This window comes from Hippocampus bargibanti, linkage group LG03 (assembly GCF_051943395.1).
Source record: "Hippocampus bargibanti isolate YZ-2025 linkage group LG03, ASM5194339v1, whole genome shotgun sequence".
NCBI classification, from domain to species: domain Eukaryota; kingdom Metazoa; phylum Chordata; class Actinopteri; order Syngnathiformes; family Syngnathidae; genus Hippocampus; species Hippocampus bargibanti.
Genome location: NC_142736.1, coordinates 1,538,758 through 1,558,799, shown reverse-complemented (window position 1 = coordinate 1,558,799; position 20,042 = coordinate 1,538,758). Strand labels below are relative to the sequence as shown.

The 20,042-nt window shown below is 39.9% G+C and overlaps 1 protein-coding gene across 3 annotated transcripts in view; it reads left to right on the top strand.

Moving 5' to 3' along the window:
• The window catches only part of lrp4 (low density lipoprotein receptor-related protein 4), a 102,296-nt gene that overhangs the window by 75,501 nt on the left and 6,753 nt on the right, over positions 1-20,042 (top strand). For 2 of the 3 annotated variants that reach the window (XM_088991459.1, XM_088991461.1), the window contains exons 15-36: positions 4,090-4,266; positions 4,533-4,658; positions 4,761-4,969; positions 5,190-5,271; positions 5,347-5,452; positions 6,506-6,707; positions 6,790-6,979; positions 8,205-8,336; positions 8,422-8,562; positions 8,678-8,764; positions 10,016-10,187; positions 11,301-11,463; positions 12,786-13,011; positions 14,009-14,312; positions 15,230-15,448; positions 15,536-15,670; positions 16,328-16,436; positions 16,722-16,914; positions 18,123-18,236; positions 18,324-18,435; positions 19,429-19,493; positions 19,955-20,042. In XM_088991459.1, coding sequence (XP_088847585.1) covers positions 4,090-4,266; positions 4,533-4,658; positions 4,761-4,969; positions 5,190-5,271; positions 5,347-5,452; positions 6,506-6,707; positions 6,790-6,979; positions 8,205-8,336; positions 8,422-8,562; positions 8,678-8,764; positions 10,016-10,187; positions 11,301-11,463; positions 12,786-13,011; positions 14,009-14,312; positions 15,230-15,448; positions 15,536-15,670; positions 16,328-16,436; positions 16,722-16,914; positions 18,123-18,236; positions 18,324-18,435; positions 19,429-19,493; positions 19,955-20,042 — 3,352 coding nt within the window. The remainder of the gene's footprint in view (positions 1-4,089; positions 4,267-4,532; positions 4,659-4,760; positions 4,970-5,189; positions 5,272-5,346; positions 5,453-6,505; positions 6,708-6,789; positions 6,980-8,204; positions 8,337-8,421; positions 8,563-8,677; positions 8,765-10,015; positions 10,188-11,300; positions 11,464-12,785; positions 13,012-14,008; positions 14,313-15,229; positions 15,449-15,535; positions 15,671-16,327; positions 16,437-16,721; positions 16,915-18,122; positions 18,237-18,323; positions 18,436-19,428; positions 19,494-19,954) is intronic. The other variant, XM_088991460.1, reaches the window with a different exon arrangement.

Here is a 20,042-nt window from a genome sequence, read left to right as displayed (position 1 = left end):
AGACAACACACAGGACAATTGGGACGTGTGTGTGTGTGTGTGTGTGTGTGTGTGTGTGTGTGTGTGTGTGTGTGTGTGTGTGTGTGTGTGTGTGTGTGTGTGTGTGTGTGTGTGTGTGTGTGTGTGTGTGCGTGTGCCCATGCGTGTCCGTTCATTTCGACTGATCCGGCCCGGCCTGCTGTGCCAAAGAATGTTAATGAGTTATCTCCCTTCACTTAAGGGACAACCGACACCATTTTTTTGTTTCCTAACTGACATCAGTTTTATAGCATCGAAAATACCCAAAAGACGCAGGCTGATATTTTTAGTCAAATACAAAACACCAATAAAAATGACTTAAAGTGTCCCAAAAGTACTTCAAAATGACCTCGGAGATGACGAGTTTCAGAAGGTCCCGCCCCCTTGTTCGTGACGTCACGCTCAGACGTCTTGCCTTGCTCTAGAGTCAAAACAATGGCTTCAGATTCGGACAAGATGCTTTCTTGTTACTCATCCAGTTATGAATATGATTCACATAGTTCTGAAGAGGAAAGCATAAATGTTCGCAATCGACTAAAGAAGTCCTTCCGTGTCATTTTGAGGCATCTGGACTGCAATGTAGCGTCCCAGAAAGGAGGCAGAAAATCGGCGACCTGCTTCTGTGAGGAATGAATAAGCCCGTTTCCACAGACTGATAAATTCCTTCCATAGAGCTTGGACACCCTCTTCTGGCGGCTTTTGGGTGCAACACGAGGTTTTCAGACCAAACAAGTACAGCAAAATACATTGACGTGATGGAAGGATTGCCACAATGTGTCTTTTTTTTTTCGGTCAGGGGCGTTCCTTTAGTGACGTCACGTACGGACTCGTCACCAACTCAAAAACAAGACTTCCTGAATATTCAGCGCGAGTCTTAAAATGTAAAATATAGCTATGTGGTGGAATCTTATTAAAATACGCTCAGTAGAAGTTGTCCGAAGGTTTCGGTTGTCCTTCAACAATACGTTGTGTTGCAACGGTGCCGCGTGCCCGTGTGCTTTCAAAATTGGACATAGGCCAAATTCCCAGAACTGTACAGTAGGCGGGTGTGGCGGTTTAATCTTTTGCCAGCCTACGCACCTGTGGACCCCCAGGGTGAGGGTTTGGGGGGGAGGAAGGGTTGTTGTCATTGTCAATTGAAATGCAGGTTCAGTCTCGTACTTTCTGTGGAATTCCATTTGCGCGGTCTTTGAGCTAAGCTAGCTTGACACGACTTTAGCTACACTTGCTCAATCTCATCGCTAAAAGCGTGGGATGAAGTTAAAGTAAATCCACACGAGTACATCCGTGAAGAATAAACCACCATCCACCCACCCAGGTCGACCCCCATAGTTTAGAAATGTCAAGCAGCTGCGCGAAGCTAATTTTTAATCAATAGAGTAGCATCACGCTAAGAACCGCGCGCGATGCTACTCTCTTGATTAAAACGTGAGTGACTGCATCTCATCAATGCTTTGTGGTTTCTGAAAGAAGATAATGTAATTTTACACTGGCAACTGCCCGATCACTATGAACTGTGGAACACAAATACAAACGTAGTTACAGTGATACCTCAGTTTACGAACCCCTCGGCTCACGAACTTTTCGGTTTACGAACATTAAATTTATGAACATTTTATCTTGGCATATAAACTATTTTTCGGGATACACACGGAGCTGCCAAAATGATGCTGATGAAACCGGCCGCTCCCTTCATCAAGCCATCAACGACCATCACAAAGGTAAATAAAATGACTTTATTATACTGTACAGTTTATTTCTTGAATTATAATACCATAGCACATTTATTAAACATAAAATAAGGTATATTTTGTGTAGTTTTAAGTCTTCCAAAATTAGAAAGTAGAAAATTATGTTGTATGGGGACCTGCGAACGGATTATTCTGATTTTAATGGTTTCCTATGTGAAATTAATTTTTGGGATACACACCTTTTGCCTTACACACTCTGTCTGGGAACCAATTAAGTTCGTAAGCCAATGTATCACTGTATATTGTGTGTAGTTTTAAGGCTTATTTAGTAGAAATGTATGTCTTATGGTATGACCTGGGAACTGATTATTCTCATTTTAATGGTTTCCTATGGGAAATACATTTTTGGGATGCACACTTTTCACCTTACACACTCTGTCTGGGAACCAATTAACTTCGTAAGCCAAGGTATCACTGTATGTTGTGTGTAGTTTTAAGGCTTATTTAGTAGAAATGTATGTCTTATGGTATGACCTGGGAACGGATTATTCTCACTTTAATGGTTTCCTATGGGAAATTAATTTTTGGGATACACACTTTTCACCTTACACACTGTCTGGGAACCAAATAAGTTTGTAAGCCAAGGCATCACTGTAAAATGACTAAGACCACACACACACACCCTAGCGTTGGCGATGTAATCTCTTGGGTTTCTAAGCAAATTGACGTCCATCTGGCAACGTTGCTTTACCGCCGCTACTACCGGTAATCAGTTGTGGGAGAGAGTGTGACGGATTCTGCGATGGTGTGAGAGCAGCGAGAGGTGCCACATGTAGGTTAAAGGGGACATTACTGTGAAGGCTTGATGTCGGCGCTTGATGCCCCCGTTGGCTCGCAGCTGCTCGTCCAGCTGTCCCGGAAAAGAACAAGAGCAGAGGGAACGAGAGGCGTATGTGTTGATGACATGGAGGAAGGTGACCATGACAAAACTAGTTGCCTCTTTGGGCTTTTGTGATTCAGCCAAGGGGAAATTGCTGTATTATTTGACACCCTCATGTTACGATATGATCTGAAAAAGGCATACAGGCAGCCAAGCCACACACCTGGATCTCTTATTTTCCCCTTTAAAGGACAACCGAAATTACAAGGAAAACACATAAATAACGCGATTCTGAATAGTTGTGTGTTGCACCAAGACTACTATTTGATACTAGTTGACACAAATTCCCAGCAGACAAATCAGCCCACTTCCAACGGAGCTTGGGCGCCATCTTGTGTCTTTTCTGGGCGCTACATTGGAGTCCAGACGGCTCGAATTGATATGGAAGGACTTCTTGAATCGATTGCAAACATGTATGCTTTCCTCTTCAGAACTACAGTAAAGTCTTGTTATATCGATATTCTCGAGAGTCGGAAAAAATATCGAAATAACCGGACTATCGATATATCCGATCCTGCGGCATGTAAATTTTCTCCTTGCGTTCATAGAAATAGTATCGTAATAAGCAGTACTATCGATATAACCGATATCGATATAACGAGACTTTACTGTATTTGAATCATATTCATAACTGGATGAGTAACAAGAAAGCATCTTCTCCGAATCTGAACTCTCTAAAGCCATTGTTTTGATTCTGGAGCAAGGCAGTGTGTGACCAATAGTGACGTTATGAACAAGGAGGCGGGACTTTCTGAATCTGCCCACCTCCAAGCTCATTTTGTGGCAGTTATGGGACACTTTAATAGAGGACTATTCCCTGAGGCTACACTGATTACTTCTATTGTCCTGCTTGATTATGTGGTCTACTACTGGCCTGGTTGCCCCATTTTCCCTGGTATCACCTCATCAGCATAACTAAGCCTATGTTGCCTAAAAAGTCTGTTGTACAAACGAATTGATACGGAAGGACTTCTTTAATCCATTGCAAACATGTATGCTTTCCTCTTCAGAACTATTTGAATCATATTCATAACTGGGCGAGGAACAAGAAAGCATCTTCTCCGAATCTGAAGCTATTGTTTTGATTCTCGAGCTAGGCAAGACGTCTTGGGGTGACATCACGAACAAGGGGGCGGAACCTTCTGAAACTAGCACATTTCCGGTTTCATTTTGAAGTCGTTTTGGGACACTTAAAGTCATGTTTTGCATTTAACTAAAAATATCATACTGCATGTTTTGGTTATTTTAGATGCTATAAAACGTTTTTCTGATGTCAGTTAGGAACCAAAAAAAAAAAATGCTGTCGGTTGTCGTTTAACGCTCACTTTACAGACTAAGTGAATATTCAATGTGACCAAAAATGTACTTTTCCATCAACCAATCTCCCTGTAATCAATTTATGACCAGCTTTTCTGACTATTCTGTTTTTTCCCCCCTCAGGCCTGCCTCACCCGTTTGCCATCACCGTGTTCGAGGATAGCCTCTACTGGACTGACTGGCACACGAAAAGCATCAACAGCGCTAATAAATTTACCGGCAAGAACCAAGAGATTATTCGTAACAAACTACACTTCCCCATGGATATCCACACTTTGCACCCGCAGAGACAACCTGAAGGTCGGGACATCATGACTGTATTTTGGATGCTAGTTTTTTTTGTCGCTTCGTTCGTCGTGCTAGCTTACGTGTGAAACATTGTCAGAGATGTGACAGTCAGACAATTTGGACATAGACTCGGAACCAGAAAGATTGTCTTTTACTGCCGGCAGGAAATGTAGTCATCCATGACATACGTCTGAATTCTGCGGCCCTCTACCAAGCTATTTGTTGAGAGTTGTGTGTTGAGAAAAAAACATGTTCTAAATCTTCAATTTCTTTCATAGGAGGCAAAAACCGATGCGGCGCTAACAACGGAGGTTGCAGCCACCTTTGTCTCCCCGGCAACAAGACCTTCACCTGTGCTTGTCCAACTGGTTTTAAGAAGGTGGACCACAGCAACTGCGCAAGCAGTGAGTTTCACGAGTTAACCTTGTCTTCTGATGATTCACTTGAATATCTTGACCCGTTGTTAAAAATAGAAGACTGACAGAAGACCTTTGGTCTTTAATCAGGTCTTGACAAGTTCCTGCTTTTTGCCCGAAGGACGGACATCCGACGAATCAGCTTCGACACAGAGGATATGTCCGACGATGTCATCCCTCTGGCGGATGTGCGCAATGCCGTGGCGCTGGACTGGGATGCCCGTGATGGCTTCATCTACTGGACTGATGTCACTACTGACTCCATCAACAGAGCCCTTTGGAACGGCAGTAAACAGGAAGTAAGCAAAACTCAGTCTTAAATGGACCCAAAAAAACGTCCACTTTCAACAAGGCTGTTCAAAGTTATATGGGGCAATACTGCCACCTACAGACAAAGAAGTGCATTTTAGTTTTAATTTAGGCGACTGAGGTTTTAATAATAATACATTTCATTTATCAGCGCCTTTCAAAACTCTCAAGGTCACAAGGTCTCAAGGTCTCAAGGTTTTATTCTTGCAGGTGGTGGTGGACACCAGTCTGGAAAGTCCAGCAGGTTTAGCTATTGACTGGGTGACCAACAAACTCTACTGGACTGACGCTGGTAACCAACCTAGTTTTTAAAAAAATGATTTAGAAAATAATATAACGCATCATGACATATTTTTTTTCAATCCAGGTACAGATCGCATTGAAGTTTCCAATGCGGATGGGAGAATGCGGACCGTACTCATATGGGAGAACCTTGACCGGCCCAGGGACATCGTGGTTGACCCTGTTGGAGGGTGAGATACTTCACGTGAAGAGTATGAGAGACTTTTTTGGTGACGGGGACCTTTGCTAATACAGTAATACCTCGGCTTACAATTGCTTTAGCTAACAAACTTTTCGCCTTACGAACGTTAAATTCGCGAGGATATAATCTTGTCTTACAAACTATTTTTTGGGAAACACACGGAGCTGCCACAATGAGTGATGTGTCATTCGCAAACGATCGGTTCTTGGAGCTGTATCTCTGAAGTGAACGAAGCTGAAAATGGCAGCCGGCTTTTTTTCCCTCCATTCCCCGCCCTTAGTCTTCGGTGAAAGCTACACGTGATTGGTCAAGATCCGTGGTAGAGGAGGGAGGGGACACACGCAGCAGTGAGCGGGGGAAGTGGTTACAGAAACAGAAACACACACGCGCGTGCGCACAAACACGAAAGGGAGACGACAGAGCTTGAAACAAAAAATAAATAAAACAAAAGTGAAATGGTGAGAAAATTTATAAAAAACAGTGAAATGTGGACTCGTTTCAACTTTATTGATAGTTCAAAGGCAAAGTGTAGACTCCAAGGTTAAAATATCCCATCAATCAGGCTCCACAAATAACCCGCACAAGCCATCTGTACACTTGATGCAAAAAACTATCAACCAAGCTAAACAGAACACAATTGATGAGGAACAAGGTAAAATGATCGCAGAGAAAGCACCTACAGGGATCATTCCTCAAGATGGTGAAAGAAGAAGGCTACGTTCCTCAAGTGTTTAATGCTGATGAAACCGGCCACGCCATTCCATCAAGCCATCAATGACCATCACAAAGGTCAATAAAATGACTTTATTATAAAATACAGTTTATTTCTTTAATTATAATATCATAGCACATTTATTATACATAAAATAAGGTATATTGTGTGTAGTTTTAAGGCTTATTTAGTTGAAAATTATGTTTTATGGGGACCTGGGAACGGATTATTCTCATTGTAATGGTTTCCTATGGGAAATTAATGTTTGGAATACCAATTAAGTTTGTAAGCCAAGGTATCACTATACACATTTTTTTGTAATCTTCATAGTTTTATGTACTGGACCGACTGGGGCGCCAACCCAAAGATTGAGCGCGCCGGGATGGATTCTTCGAGTCGTCTCGTCATCATCTCGTCCAACTTGACGTGGCCCAATGGGCTCGCCATTGACTACGAGACCAAACGCTTGTATTGGGCCGATGCTGGCATGAAAACAATCGAGTATGGAAATTTGGATGGCTCTGACCGACAGGTAACTTTGAGAAACGTCTCAAATCTCAACTAAATATGAAAAACCCAGAATGTTTTGTTTTGACGCATCCTGCCCCATCCAGGTTCTGATTGGCGGTCAGTTGCCACACCCCTTTGGCCTCACTGTACACGAAGACATGCTTTACTGGACTGACTGGCAGTCCAAGAGTATCCAGAGTGCCGACAAGCTCACCGGTTTGGGACGCCACACGCTTGCGGAAAATCTGGAAAATCTCATGGATATTCACATGTTTCAAAGACACCGTCAAACAGGTCCGTGTATGTATATGTTTTCACGGTGTGAGTACTTCAAAATGGCACATTTCATTTTTGGATATAATAATAAGAAGAAGAATTATACTGATTTATACTGATTTATACTGATTTATACTGATTTAAACGATTTATACGATTGATACGAATAATACTAATTATACTAATTATACTACTACTACTAATAATAATAAGAAGAATAAAAATACTACTACTACTACCACTACTACTACTACTACTACTAATAATAATAATAATAATAATAATAGTAATAATAATAGTAATAATAATAGTAATAATAAGAACAATAATAATAATACTGCTAATAATAATACTGCTAATAATACTACTACTACTAATAATAATAACACTAATACTACTACTAATACTACTACTACTAATAATAATAATAATTAATAATAAAAAGAAGATGAAGAATACTACCACTAATAATAATACGACTACTACTATTACTACTACTACTACTAATAATAATAATAATAATTAATAATAAAAAGAAGATGAAGAATACTACCACTAATAATAATGCGACTACTACTAATACTACTATTACTACTACTACTACTACTACTACTAATAATAATAATAATAATAATAATAATAATTAATAATAATAATTAATAATAATAAAAAGAAGATGAAGAATACTACCACTAATAATAATACGACTACTACTAATACTACTATTACTACTACTACTACTACTACTACTACTACTACTACTACTAATTATTATTATTATTATTATTATTATTATTATTATTATTATTTAATACTACTATTACTACTACTACTAATAATAATAATAATAATTATTATTATTATTATTATACTAATACTACTACTAATACGACTACTAATACTACTACTAATACTAATAATCCTCATAATATTAATACATTTGATTTTAAGCGCCTTTCAAAGCTCTCAAGGACACTTTACAGTCACAGACAAGCATAGGTACGATAATAACTAAAATACAAATACAATACAATAAATGAAATAGAATTATAAATAGAAACAAGAGAACGAGCTACACAGAATATGCCATTTTAAATAGGTGGGTTTTTATTTATTATTCATCGATTGGACCACTCCTGTACGACTGAGAGCTTACAGAGACGTATTATTATTATTATAATAATTATTATTATTATTTATTTATTTATTTATGTATTTATTTTGGGTGTTTCTCCACTTGTAGTACCCAATCCGTGTGCGGTGAATAACGGAGGCTGTAGTCACCTTTGTCTTCTGGCTCCTGCTCCCAAAGCCTATAGTTGTTCTTGTCCAACTGGTATCAACCTTCAAGCAGATGGAAAGACCTGCACGCCCGGTATGAAAATTATTTCTCTCACCCCCAAAAAAATACCCCAAAAATATATCCAGTATAATGATAAATGACATTTTTTTTTCAACAGGGATGAGCAGCTTCCTGATCTTTGCACGGAGGACGGACATTCGAATGGTGTCTTTGGACATTCCGTATTTTGCCGACGTGGTTCTTGCTGTGAACACTTCCATGAAAAACACCATCGCTATTGGAGTCGACCCGCAAGATGGTTCGTGTGTCTCGCCAATGAAAGTAAAATGTCGTGAGCTAAGCTCAAGTTTCGAGAAAGTAGGAGTAGAAAGTACATTTTTTGACATTGTTGTTGTTTTGTGTGTCTTCCGCAGGGAAAGTGTACTGGTCGGATAGTACACTTAAAAGAATTAGTCGAGCCAATATCAACGGAACTGCTAAAGAAGATATCATTTCGACAGGTGAGTAGGACATTCTTGGGTGCTGATAAAGCGCTGGTCAGACCTCTGACAGTGTTTTTTTTTTTCCTTTCATGAGGGGGCAGGAAGGTAGATAGAGGTAGATGTAGATAATATAAACCAATATGTATTGTATTTTTTTCAGCTTTTTTATTATACAGTACAGTTTATTTCTTCTTTTATTACAATACAATATCACATTTATCATACATAAAATAAGGTATATTTTGTGTAGTTTTAAAGGACAACCGACGTTACTTTTTTTTTTTCTTTACTGACATCAGAAGAACATTTTCTAGCATCTAAAATACCCAAAACATACAGTATGATATTTTTAGTCAAATGCAAAACACCAATAAAAATGACTTAAAGTGTCCAAAATCTGCAAAAAAATTGAGCTGCGAATTGGTCATTTTCAGAAAGTCCCGCCCCCAGTTTGTGACCTCACGCCATGAGGATGGAAGGACTGCTACAATGTGTCTTTTTTTCGGTCAGGGGCATTCCTTCAGTGACGTCACGTACGGCACCAACTCAAAAACAAGACTTCCTGAATATTCAGCGCGAGTCTTAAAACGTAAAATATAGCTGTATGTGGTGGAATCTTTTTAAAATACGCTCAGTAGAAGTCATTTGAAGCCATTTTACAAATTATGGACACAACTTGTCCGGAGGCGTCGGTTGTCCTTGAAAATTGTCCTGAAAATTGTGTTTTATGGGGACCTGGGAACGGATTATTCTCATTTTTAATGGTTTCTTATAGGAAATACATGTTTGGCAGACGAACTTTTCGCCTTACACACACTTTCTGGGAACCAATTAAGTTCATAAGATGAAGTATCACTACATATGTATTGTATGGTACTTTGTACAGCTGCCCCCATTTCAAGCTCAGATAACTCCATACCCATATAATTTAGGAATTAACTATTTTTTCTGATGAAAGAAGAGTATCTATGGTTTCTTACGTTGCATTGAAAGTTTAAGTAGTCCTAAAACACAATAATCTGTGGGTCCTGGAATTTGAGTAAAAATGACAAAAACCCTGGCACTGGAGTGGACACATTTTTGCACATCTGGTAGTGAATGAGTTCATAAAAACTTGATTCAACAACACTAATGCGTTGGTCACAACGAGACACGACAGGAGGAAGTGACGTATAAGGAAGCGGAGGGGAGTCACGTGGTGCGTTCAGGTGCGCTCAGTTTGGTTGAGAACCGATTTTTTTGTTTCAATGTGACTCTCTCGCTCTGCAGGATTGATGACAACTGATGGTTTAGCGGTGGATGCCGTTGGACGAAAAATTTACTGGACTGATACAGGAACCAATCGGATCGAAGTGGCTAATCTGGATGGGTCCATGAGAAAAGTTCTAGTGTGGCAAAACCTGGACAGCCCTCGCGCCATTGCACTTTACCATGAGATGGGGTGAGCCTAGCATATTTTTTTAGTTTAGCGTTGTTATCGTCAAAAAGGCTAGTTGCGTCCATCATTTGTAAAATCACTTCAAACGACTTAAAAACCTAAGAGATAGCAAGCTAGCTCGTTAGACAGCTGATATATAGCAAATAGACAGCAAGTAGATAGCCAGCTAAGTCGCCAGCAACGGTGACACGTTTTTGTCTGGGACGACGCACAAGATCAAGTTGGCTAACTAGGTAATATATAACTAATTGATAGCTAGCTAGTTAGACATCTGATACATAGCACATAGACAGAAAATAGATCGCCAGCAACTATGACACGTTTTTGTCTGGGACGACGCACAAGATCAAGTTAGCTAGCTAGCTAATAGACAACTAATTGATAGTTAGCTAGCTAGTTAGACAGCTAATACATAGCAAATAGACAGAAAATAGTTAGCCAGCAACGGTGATCCGTTTTTTTTTCCAAGATGACACGCAATATCAAGTTAGCTAGCTAGCTAATAGATAACTAATTGATAGCTAGCTAGCTAGTTAGACAGCTAATACATAGCAAATAGACAGAAAATAGATTGCCAGCAACGGTGATCCATTTTTTTTTTTCCAAGATGACGCGCAACATCAAGTTAGCTAGCTATCTAATTGATAACTAATTGATAGCTAGCTAGCTAGTTAGACAGCTAATAGATAGCAAATAGACAGCAAATAGATAGCCAGCAACGTTGACCCTTTTTGTTTCCGGGACGACGCCCAAGCTCAAGTCAGCTAGCTAGCTAATAGATAACTAATAGATAGCTAGCTAGTTAGGCAGCAACGGTGGTAGCGCTTTCCTCTTGTGGGGCCGTTATGAATTTGGGGAAGCCATTAGAATATTTAATCTCCTCTACATATTACATATAGGGCGCACAATAATTTAATAAATAACTAGTTTTCAAATCTGCAAAAAAAATAATAACCGTTATTGTGGTTTACATCCAAAAATATGACATTTTGGTTCGGATTTTAGCAAGCATCATGGAATTTCACAAGTTAGATTTGCTTCCGCGGGCCGAATAAAATGATGTGGCGGGCCAGATTTGGGCCCCCGGGTCTTGACTTTGACACCCGTGTCTTCCAGTTCCATGTACTGGTCCGACTGGGGCGAACATGCCAAGTTGGAGCGCTCAGCAATGGATGGGTCGGATCGAGTGGTCCTCATCAGTAACAACCTCGGATGGCCCAATGGCCTTGCCATAGATATGGCTGGATCACAGTTGCTGTGGGCTGACGCTCACACGGAGGTAGGCGTTGACCCCATCCCCATAATAATAATCATCATCATCATAATCATAATCATAATAATCAATAATAATAATCATCATCATCATCATCATCATCATCATCATCATCATCATAATAATAATAATAATCATCATCATAATAATAATATAATAATAATCATCATCATCATCATCATCATCATCATCATAATAAGACTAAGAATAGTAGTAATAGTAGTAATAGTAGTAATAATAGTAAAAAATAGTAATACAAATACAAATATAATAAGAATAAGAATTAGAATGGTAGTAATAGTAGTAATAATAGTAATAGTAAAAATAGTAATACAAATACAAATAAAAAATATAATAATCAATCATAATCAGAATAAGAATAGTAAAAATAGTAATACAAATACAAATAAAATAATAATAATAATAATAATAATAATAAAAGCAACAATAATCATAATCAAATAAAAAAATAATTAGAAATAATAAAAAAAATCGGAGAAAAATAAGACAAAAAATATTTAAAACATTATTTAAAAAAATATAAAAATAATAATAAAAATAATAAAGATAATGATGATACTGAAAATAATGAAAATTGTGAAAAAAAATGAAAATGATAATAATAATTCCTTGACCTCTCATCTATCATGAAAAATGCCCCACAACAATAATAATAATAACAATAATAATAATAATAATAATAATAATAATAATAATAATAATACATTTAATTTCTAAGTGCCTTTCAAAGCTCTCAAGGACACTTTACAGGACGGGTTTTTTTTTTTTTCGTGCGGGTGAGCAGCGGCAGCCATTCGCGGCAGCCATTCGCACCAGCGTTCACTCTAACGCAGCAGCAAAGTTATAAAAGAATGAGGAAAGAAAAGAAAGGAGTATAAAAACAAAATACAGGAGCTGCTAGAAAGGCAGCTACCATCTTGAAGTAAAAAAAATAAAATAATAAATAAATAACAAATAATATGACAACACAAAGACACAGAGAGTCATTCTTCAGTACTTGCTGTACCCTCTTTGTGACATGAAGCAGTTCTAGATGAAAGATACGCCCAAAGCGCCAAAATACCGTAGTTTTAGACTACTAGATTCTAATCAGGTGGGCACCTGATTAGAATCCGCAATGGGAGAGGAGAGGATCAAAGCATCCTTTTCAGCAGTGGATCAGTGACATCATGGTGGAATGTACACATCTACTACAAACTAAATATTGAAAGCCACAGAGCGTTTGAGATAAGCCGCGGCTTATAGTCCAGAAATGACAGTATTTAGAAACTACTAACGGTTTCTTGTCCCCTTCCTGTCTTCCGTAGCGCATCGAGGCTGCCGATCTGAACGGCCAAAAGCGCCACACCCTCGTGACACCAGTCCAGCACCCGTACGGCTTAACCCTCTTAGGCTCTCACATCTATTGGACCGACTGGCAAAGTCGCAGCATCCAGCGGGCCGACAAGAATTCTGGCGCTAACACCGTCACCGTTCGCGCCAACCTACCGGGCCTGATGGACATTCAGGCCGTGGACAGAGACAGAACTCTGGGTGAGTCCTTGTCCACAATTCAAACATTTCGAGATCTTTGGCCACGATCTTGTTTTCCTTAATGGACAAGCGACACCTCCGGAAAAGTTGCGTCTAGAATTTGTAAAATGACTTCAAATGACTTCGACTGAGCGCATTTTACAAAGATGCTGCGTGTTTTGGGTATTTTAGATGCTATAAAAACTTTTTTCTGATGTCAGTTAAGAAACAAAAAAATGGTGTCGGTTGTCCTTTAAGAGTCCCTGCCTTTCACGGCTGAAGCAACAAGTCCTTGTCTGTCCAAATTTGCCAATATGTAAACGAATGTGGTTGTTAAACATGCGCATTGGAACTCATCATTTCTGCATTGCCCAACAAGATCTTAAAGTACGGTGGTCCAAAAGGCCCAAAAAATATTTTTCATGGGATACTCACTGCTGTCAGGCTTCTTAACTCATTCACTGCCATTTTTTTCTTCTTCTTGCTGGGACTCCTGATAAAGCGTTGGTCAACCCTCTGACAAAAAAAAAATTAGTGTACTGCAAAAAGACTATTTTTAGTAATTCAAAAGACAATTTATAGATACAGTAAAGTCTCGTTATATCGATATTCAAGGGAGTCCGAAAAAATATCGATATAACCGGGACTATCGATATATCCGACCCTGTTTGCATGTAATTTTCTCCGTGCGTGCATAGAAATAATATCGATATAACCGGGACTATCGATATATCCGATATCGATATAACAAGACTTTACTGTATATTTTTCTCCTCAAAAGTGTGAGTAGAAAATTAGAAAGTAGAAACTTGTTTTATGGGGACATGGGAACGGATTATTCTCATTTTAATGGTTTCCTATGGGAAATATATTTTTGGGATACACACTTTTCGCCTTACACACTCTGGGTACCAATTAAGTTCGTAAGCCAAGGTATCACTGTATTAACAAACCATTCTCTTGCCTATGCAAAGAAAAAATGGTGTCGGTTGTCCTTGAACATAGTTTCTTCCCTCAGGGTTGAATAAATGTGGCGGGAGGAACGGCGGTTGCACTCACCTGTGCCTCCCTCGCCCCAACGGTACTTCCTGCGCTTGTCCCACCGGCATCCTGCTCAAGGGAGACGGAAGATCATGTGACGACTCTCCCGAAACCTTTCTGGTCTTCTCCAACCGCGTCAGCGTACGGAGAATCTCCTTGGACACCAACGATCACACGGACGTCCACGTGCCCGTACCTGAACTGCACAACGTCATTTCGCTCGACTATGACAGTGTAGATGCAAAACTGTACTACACCGACGTCGCCTTGGATGTCATAAGGTCTAAAATTCTGCTCGGCTAACTTTTTTCTTTTTATCGATGACAAGGTTTTTTTCAGCCGTCATCTGTACTTCTTTGAAGGTGTCGGACATTTCGCTTCTTATCCAAGAGGCTTCGTCAGCGAACTAAAATTTTTTTGCTATATCCCTACTGTCCAGACATGGCGGTTCCAGACTCTGCTATGATAGGTCACTGCTCTCAGGTTGGGTGGCAGCAGAGGACTATTCCCTTAGGCTACACTGATTACTTCTATTGTCCTACTTGATTATGAGGTCTACGACTGGCCTGATTGCCCCATTTGCCTTAACTCACCCCACCATGGCGAGGTTTAATTTGGATTGTTCGTCCAACAGACTTCTTAGGAAACATAGGCTTAGTTATCCTGATGATGTGATACCAGAGCAAATGGGGCAATCAGTCAGGACAATAGTACAGATGACGGCTGAAGAAACCTTCTCATCGATGGACGACTCATGTACGACTGAGTGTAAGCTGAGAGCTTACACTCAGTCGTCCATCGATGTCCAGGTTTCTTCAGCCGTCATCACACACTTACATCAAGCCATCAATGACCATCACAAAGGTCAATCAAACGACTTTATTATACTGTACAGTTTTATTTCTTTAATTATAATATCATAGCACATTTATTGTACATAAAATAAGGTATATTTTGTGTAGCTTTAAGGCTTAGAAAATTAGAAAATTATGTTTTATAGGGATCTGGGAACGGATTATTCTCATTTTAATGGTTTCCTATGGGATTTTTTTTGGGGGATACACACTTTTCGCCTTACACAATCTGTCTGGGAACCAATTAAGTTCGGAAGCCACCGTATCACTCTACTGGCCGAATAAAATGATGTGGCGGGCCAGATTTAGCCCCCGGGCCTTAATTTTGGCACCTGTGTTTCTAGACGATCAAACCTTGACGGCAGCGGCATGGAGACTGTCATCAGCCAGGGTTTAAAAACCACAGACGGTCTAGCCGTGGACTGGGTGGCCAGAAACATGTACTGGACCGACACGGGACGAAACACCATTGAGGTGGCGCGAATCGACGGTACCAGCCGCAAAGTCCTCGTCAACAATAGTTTGGATGAACCCAGAGCCATCGCGGTGTTTCCAAGCAAAGGGTGAGATCCAAAAAACAAGAAATAGTTCTATTTCACACACAGATGATTTTTGCGCTACATCTCACTAGTTTCGTCTTGTATGCGTAGGTTCCTCTTCTGGACCGATTGGGGTCATATCGCAAAAATCGAGCGATCGCATCTGGACGGCACAGACCGCAAAGTTCTCATCAATACTGACCTCGGCTGGCCCAATGGACTCACCTTAGACTACGATACACGAAGGTAAGAGACCAATGCCTCACGTGACATCACGTCTGGAACGCGAAAGTGACACGCAATGCATTTTGGGTACTTTGGTCTGAAAACTTTGTGTTGAACAAGCATAGGTACAGTAAAGTCTCGTTATATCGATATTCAAGGGAGTCCGAAAAAATATCGATATAACCGGGACTATCGATATATCCGACCCTGTTTGCATGTAATTTTCTCCGTGCGTGCATAGAAATAGTATCGATATAACCGGGACTATCGATATATCCGATATCGATATAACGAGACTTTACTGTACTTCTGTGTAAGCTCTCAGTCGTACAGGAGTGGTCCATCGATGAAAAGGTTTCTTTAGCCGTCATCTGTACTTCTTTGAAGGTATTGGACGTTTCGCTTCTTATCCAAGAAGCCAAGGTATCACTGCAAACAGCAAACTTTTGCTTTTGCTGACGAAGTTTCTTGGATAAGAAGCGAAACGTCCAGTACAGATGACGGCTGAAGAAACCTTTTCATCGAAGCGTAGGTACTATAATAACTAAAATATAATCACAAATACAACGCAATGAATAAAATACAATTATAAATAGAAGCAAGAGAGACAGAAAATGCCATTTTAAATAGGTGGCTTTTGAGATAAATAAATGAAATCTGTGTCATTTTTTTTGGCAGGATTTTTTGGGTCGACGCCCACTTGGACAGGATTGAAAGTTCTGACCTGACTGGGAAATTACGTCAGATCTTGGTCAGCCCGGTGTCCCACCCCTTTGCCCTAACGCAGGTAGCCGTTCCCTCAAACCCCCCAAAAGCGAGAAATGACCGGACCACTGGCCCCGCCCCTTTCCTCATGGTTGCCTCCGTCACTCACCCGCTCTCTCACGTATCCGCTCAGCGGTCATCTGCTACTTCTCCAGTTCATACTCGGCTCATTTGACTTGATCATTTCTTCTTCTATTCCACTCTGACCTTCATTTTTCTTCCTTCTTCTTCCCCCCTTCCCCCTTTTTTATTCCTCCCATTCCCTTTACTTCCTTTTCTCTCTTTTTCTCCCCTGTGGTTTCCCCAGTTGAAGCCGGTGTCCTCCCCTCTAACCCCTTTCTCCCGACTCTCGCAGCAAGACCGTTGGATCTATTGGACGGATTGGCAGACAAAGTCCATCCAGCGGGTGGACAAACACACCGGACGCAACAAGGAAACCGTGCTGGCTAATGTTGAGGGTCTCATGGATATTATAGTGGTGTCACCTACCAGGCAGACGGGTAAGGCGGGAAGACTTTTTTTGTCCTGACAGACATGATTTACAGTGATACCTTGGATTACAAACTTAATTGGTTCCCAGATAGAGTGTGTAAGGCGAAAAGTATGTATCCCAAAAAAATATTTCCCATAGGAAACTATTAAAATGAGAATAATCCGTTCCCAAGTCCCCATAAAACATAATTTTCTACTTCCTAATTTTTTTAAGCAAGCCTTAAAACTACACAAAATAGACCTTATTTTGTGTATAATAAATGTGCTATGGTATTATAATGAAAGAAATAAATTGTACTGTATAATAAAGTCATTTTATTGACCTTTGTGATGGTCGTTGATGGCTTGATGGAATGGAGTGGCCGGTTACCTCAGCATGAAACACTTGATGAGGAACGTAACCTTCTTCTTTCACCATCTTGAGGAATGATCCCTTGTAGCTGCTTTTTCTACGATAATTTTACCTTGTTCCTCATCAATTGTGTTCTGTTTAGCTGGGTTGAGAGTTGCGTCAGGAAGGGCATCCGACGTAAAAGCTTGGCCAAAACAAACATGCGGATCAAACCTCTAAAGATGGAGGACACTGATTTGCTGTGGCGACCCCTTGAAGGGAAAAGCCATCAAGTCTAAAGATGGCTTGTGCTGGTTGTTTGTGGAGCCTGATTGATGGGATAGTTTAACCTTGCAGTCTACACTCTGCCTTTGAAGTATCAAAATTGAAACGAGACTACATTTCACTGTTTTCTATCCATTTTCTCATTCTCTCTGTCGTCTGCCTGTCTCTTTAATGTTTAAACCACCTCCCCATACTGCTCCATTCTAGACCAATCACGTGGCTTTAACCGAAGACTGGGGGCGGGGAATAGAGGACAAAAACCGTTGTCTGCCATTTTCTTGTGAGGAGAACGGCGTCAATCTCCCTCTGTCGTTAAACCCCCCACCCCCTCAGTGCTGCGTGCTTGACCAATCACGTGGCTTTAACCGACGACTGGGGGCGGGGAATAGAGGGCACAAACAGTCGGCTGCCATTTTGTTGTTAGCAGAACGGGCCCGTGTGTATCCCGAGAAATATTTTGTATGTCAAGGTAAAATTTTCATAAATTTAACGTTCGTAAACCGAAAAGCTCGTAAGCCAAGGGGTTTGTAAACCGAGGTATCACTGTATTGTATTGTATTTTTATCGCTTGTATGACCCCGCCCCCTCCCCATTCGCCAGGTACTAACCTCTGCGGGGTAAACAACGGCGGTTGCACTCACCTATGCTTTGCCAAGACCAGCAGTTTTGTCTGCGCCTGCCCGGACGAACCGGATGGCCGAGCGTGCTCCACCAGTGAGTGTCTTCTGCAGCCCTGACATTCACTTCTTTTTTTTTTCTGGGCAATGTTTGGATCGTGAACACTCCGCTTGTCTTTTTCAGTCGCGGGCTACTTCCCAACGTCTCCTAGCAGAGAAACTAGCAGCATCCCTGTCCCCAATAAGATCCCAAAAGCTCCAACGGAAATCCCCCAAAGAAGACCCCCACTAGTCAAGTATGTTGTCCTGGATGAAGTCTACGCGATGACGTACGCGCATGCACTAGCTCACCTTTGACCTGATGTTGACGCCAAAAATGCGGACCCTTCTATTAAGGAAGTCCAAATATGGGCGTAGTTTACGAACCCCTTTAAATGTAAATGGCGCTCTTTTGTTTCATTTCAGGGGTTAGGTCAAAATGAAGTCTTTTATTTGTTTGTTTAGTTAGTTAGTTAGTTAGTTAGTTAGTTGATTAGTTTGTTAGCTGGTTGGTTAGTTAGTTGGTTAGTTCGTTAGTTGGTTCGCTAGTTGGTTGGTTAGTTTACTGGTTTGTTAGTTAGTTGTTTGGATGGTTGTTTGATTTTATCAATATATGTATGTATGTTTATTTATTTACAATTTATTTATTATTATTATTATTATTATTATTATTATTATTATTATTATTAATAATAATAATCAGAAAGCCTTTAATAGTCCCACAAAGAGGAAATTTACAATTTCCTCAATGTTATTATTATTAGTAGTAATAGTAGCAGTGGTAGTAGTATTGTATTTTTATTATTATTATTATTATTATTTATTTTATTGTGGGGCATTTTTCATGATATATGAGAGGTCAAGGAAGAGGGACATTATTTATGTAGACTGTGTTTATTTATTATTTTTGTATTATGTATTACTATTGTTATTTTATTTCATATTTTTGTTATTATTATCATTGTTATTATTTTATTGTGGGACATTTTTCATGCTATATGCTATATTTATTTAGATTTTGTTTGTTTATTCATTCATTATTATTATCATTATTTTTTATTTTTAATATTGTTAATATTATTATTGTCATTATTATTGTTATTATCATTATTATTATTATTTGGGGGGTGGGGCATTTTTCATGATATGTGAGAGGTCAAGGTAGAGGGAACATTGGTCAAAATGGATGATAAAGACACCAAACATTTCTTTCTCACTCATATTTACCACATTCATATTTGTGTTGACAGCTGCACCGACAAGAACCAAAATGTCGAAGGGTGCCTGCAGAGTAATGTGGTCACTGCACCGCACGGTGGGTATTTGCTATTTCCATTTGTGTAAGCTCTCAGTCATACAGGAATGGTTACTTGATTACTTCTATTGTCCTGCCTGAGTATGGGGTCTACTACTGGCCTGATTGCCCCATTTGCTCTAGTATTAACTCATCAGCATAACTAAGCCTATGTTGCCTCAGAATTCGGTTGTAGGAACGATCCAAATTGAACCTCACCCCACCATGGCGATTTAGTGAAGGGTTTTGCTGTTTTATGATCAATAAAATTAGTTCGCTGAAGAAGCATTTTGGATGAGAAGCGAAACGTCCGACACCTTCAAAGAAGTACAGATGACGGTTGAAGAAACCTTCTCATCGATATTTTGTCTTTATTTATTTGTTTTTGTTTGTTTACTATTCGTTTGTCTGTCTGTTTGTTTGTTTTGTGGGCAAGTCTAGCACGTGCATTGCGACCACTTAACATGTACATAATGTTACAGGGGAAGGACTTCATGTCAGCTATGTGATTGGCGGCGTTTTGACCATCCTGGCGATTCTGATTCTCATCATTGCTTTTATTATTTACCG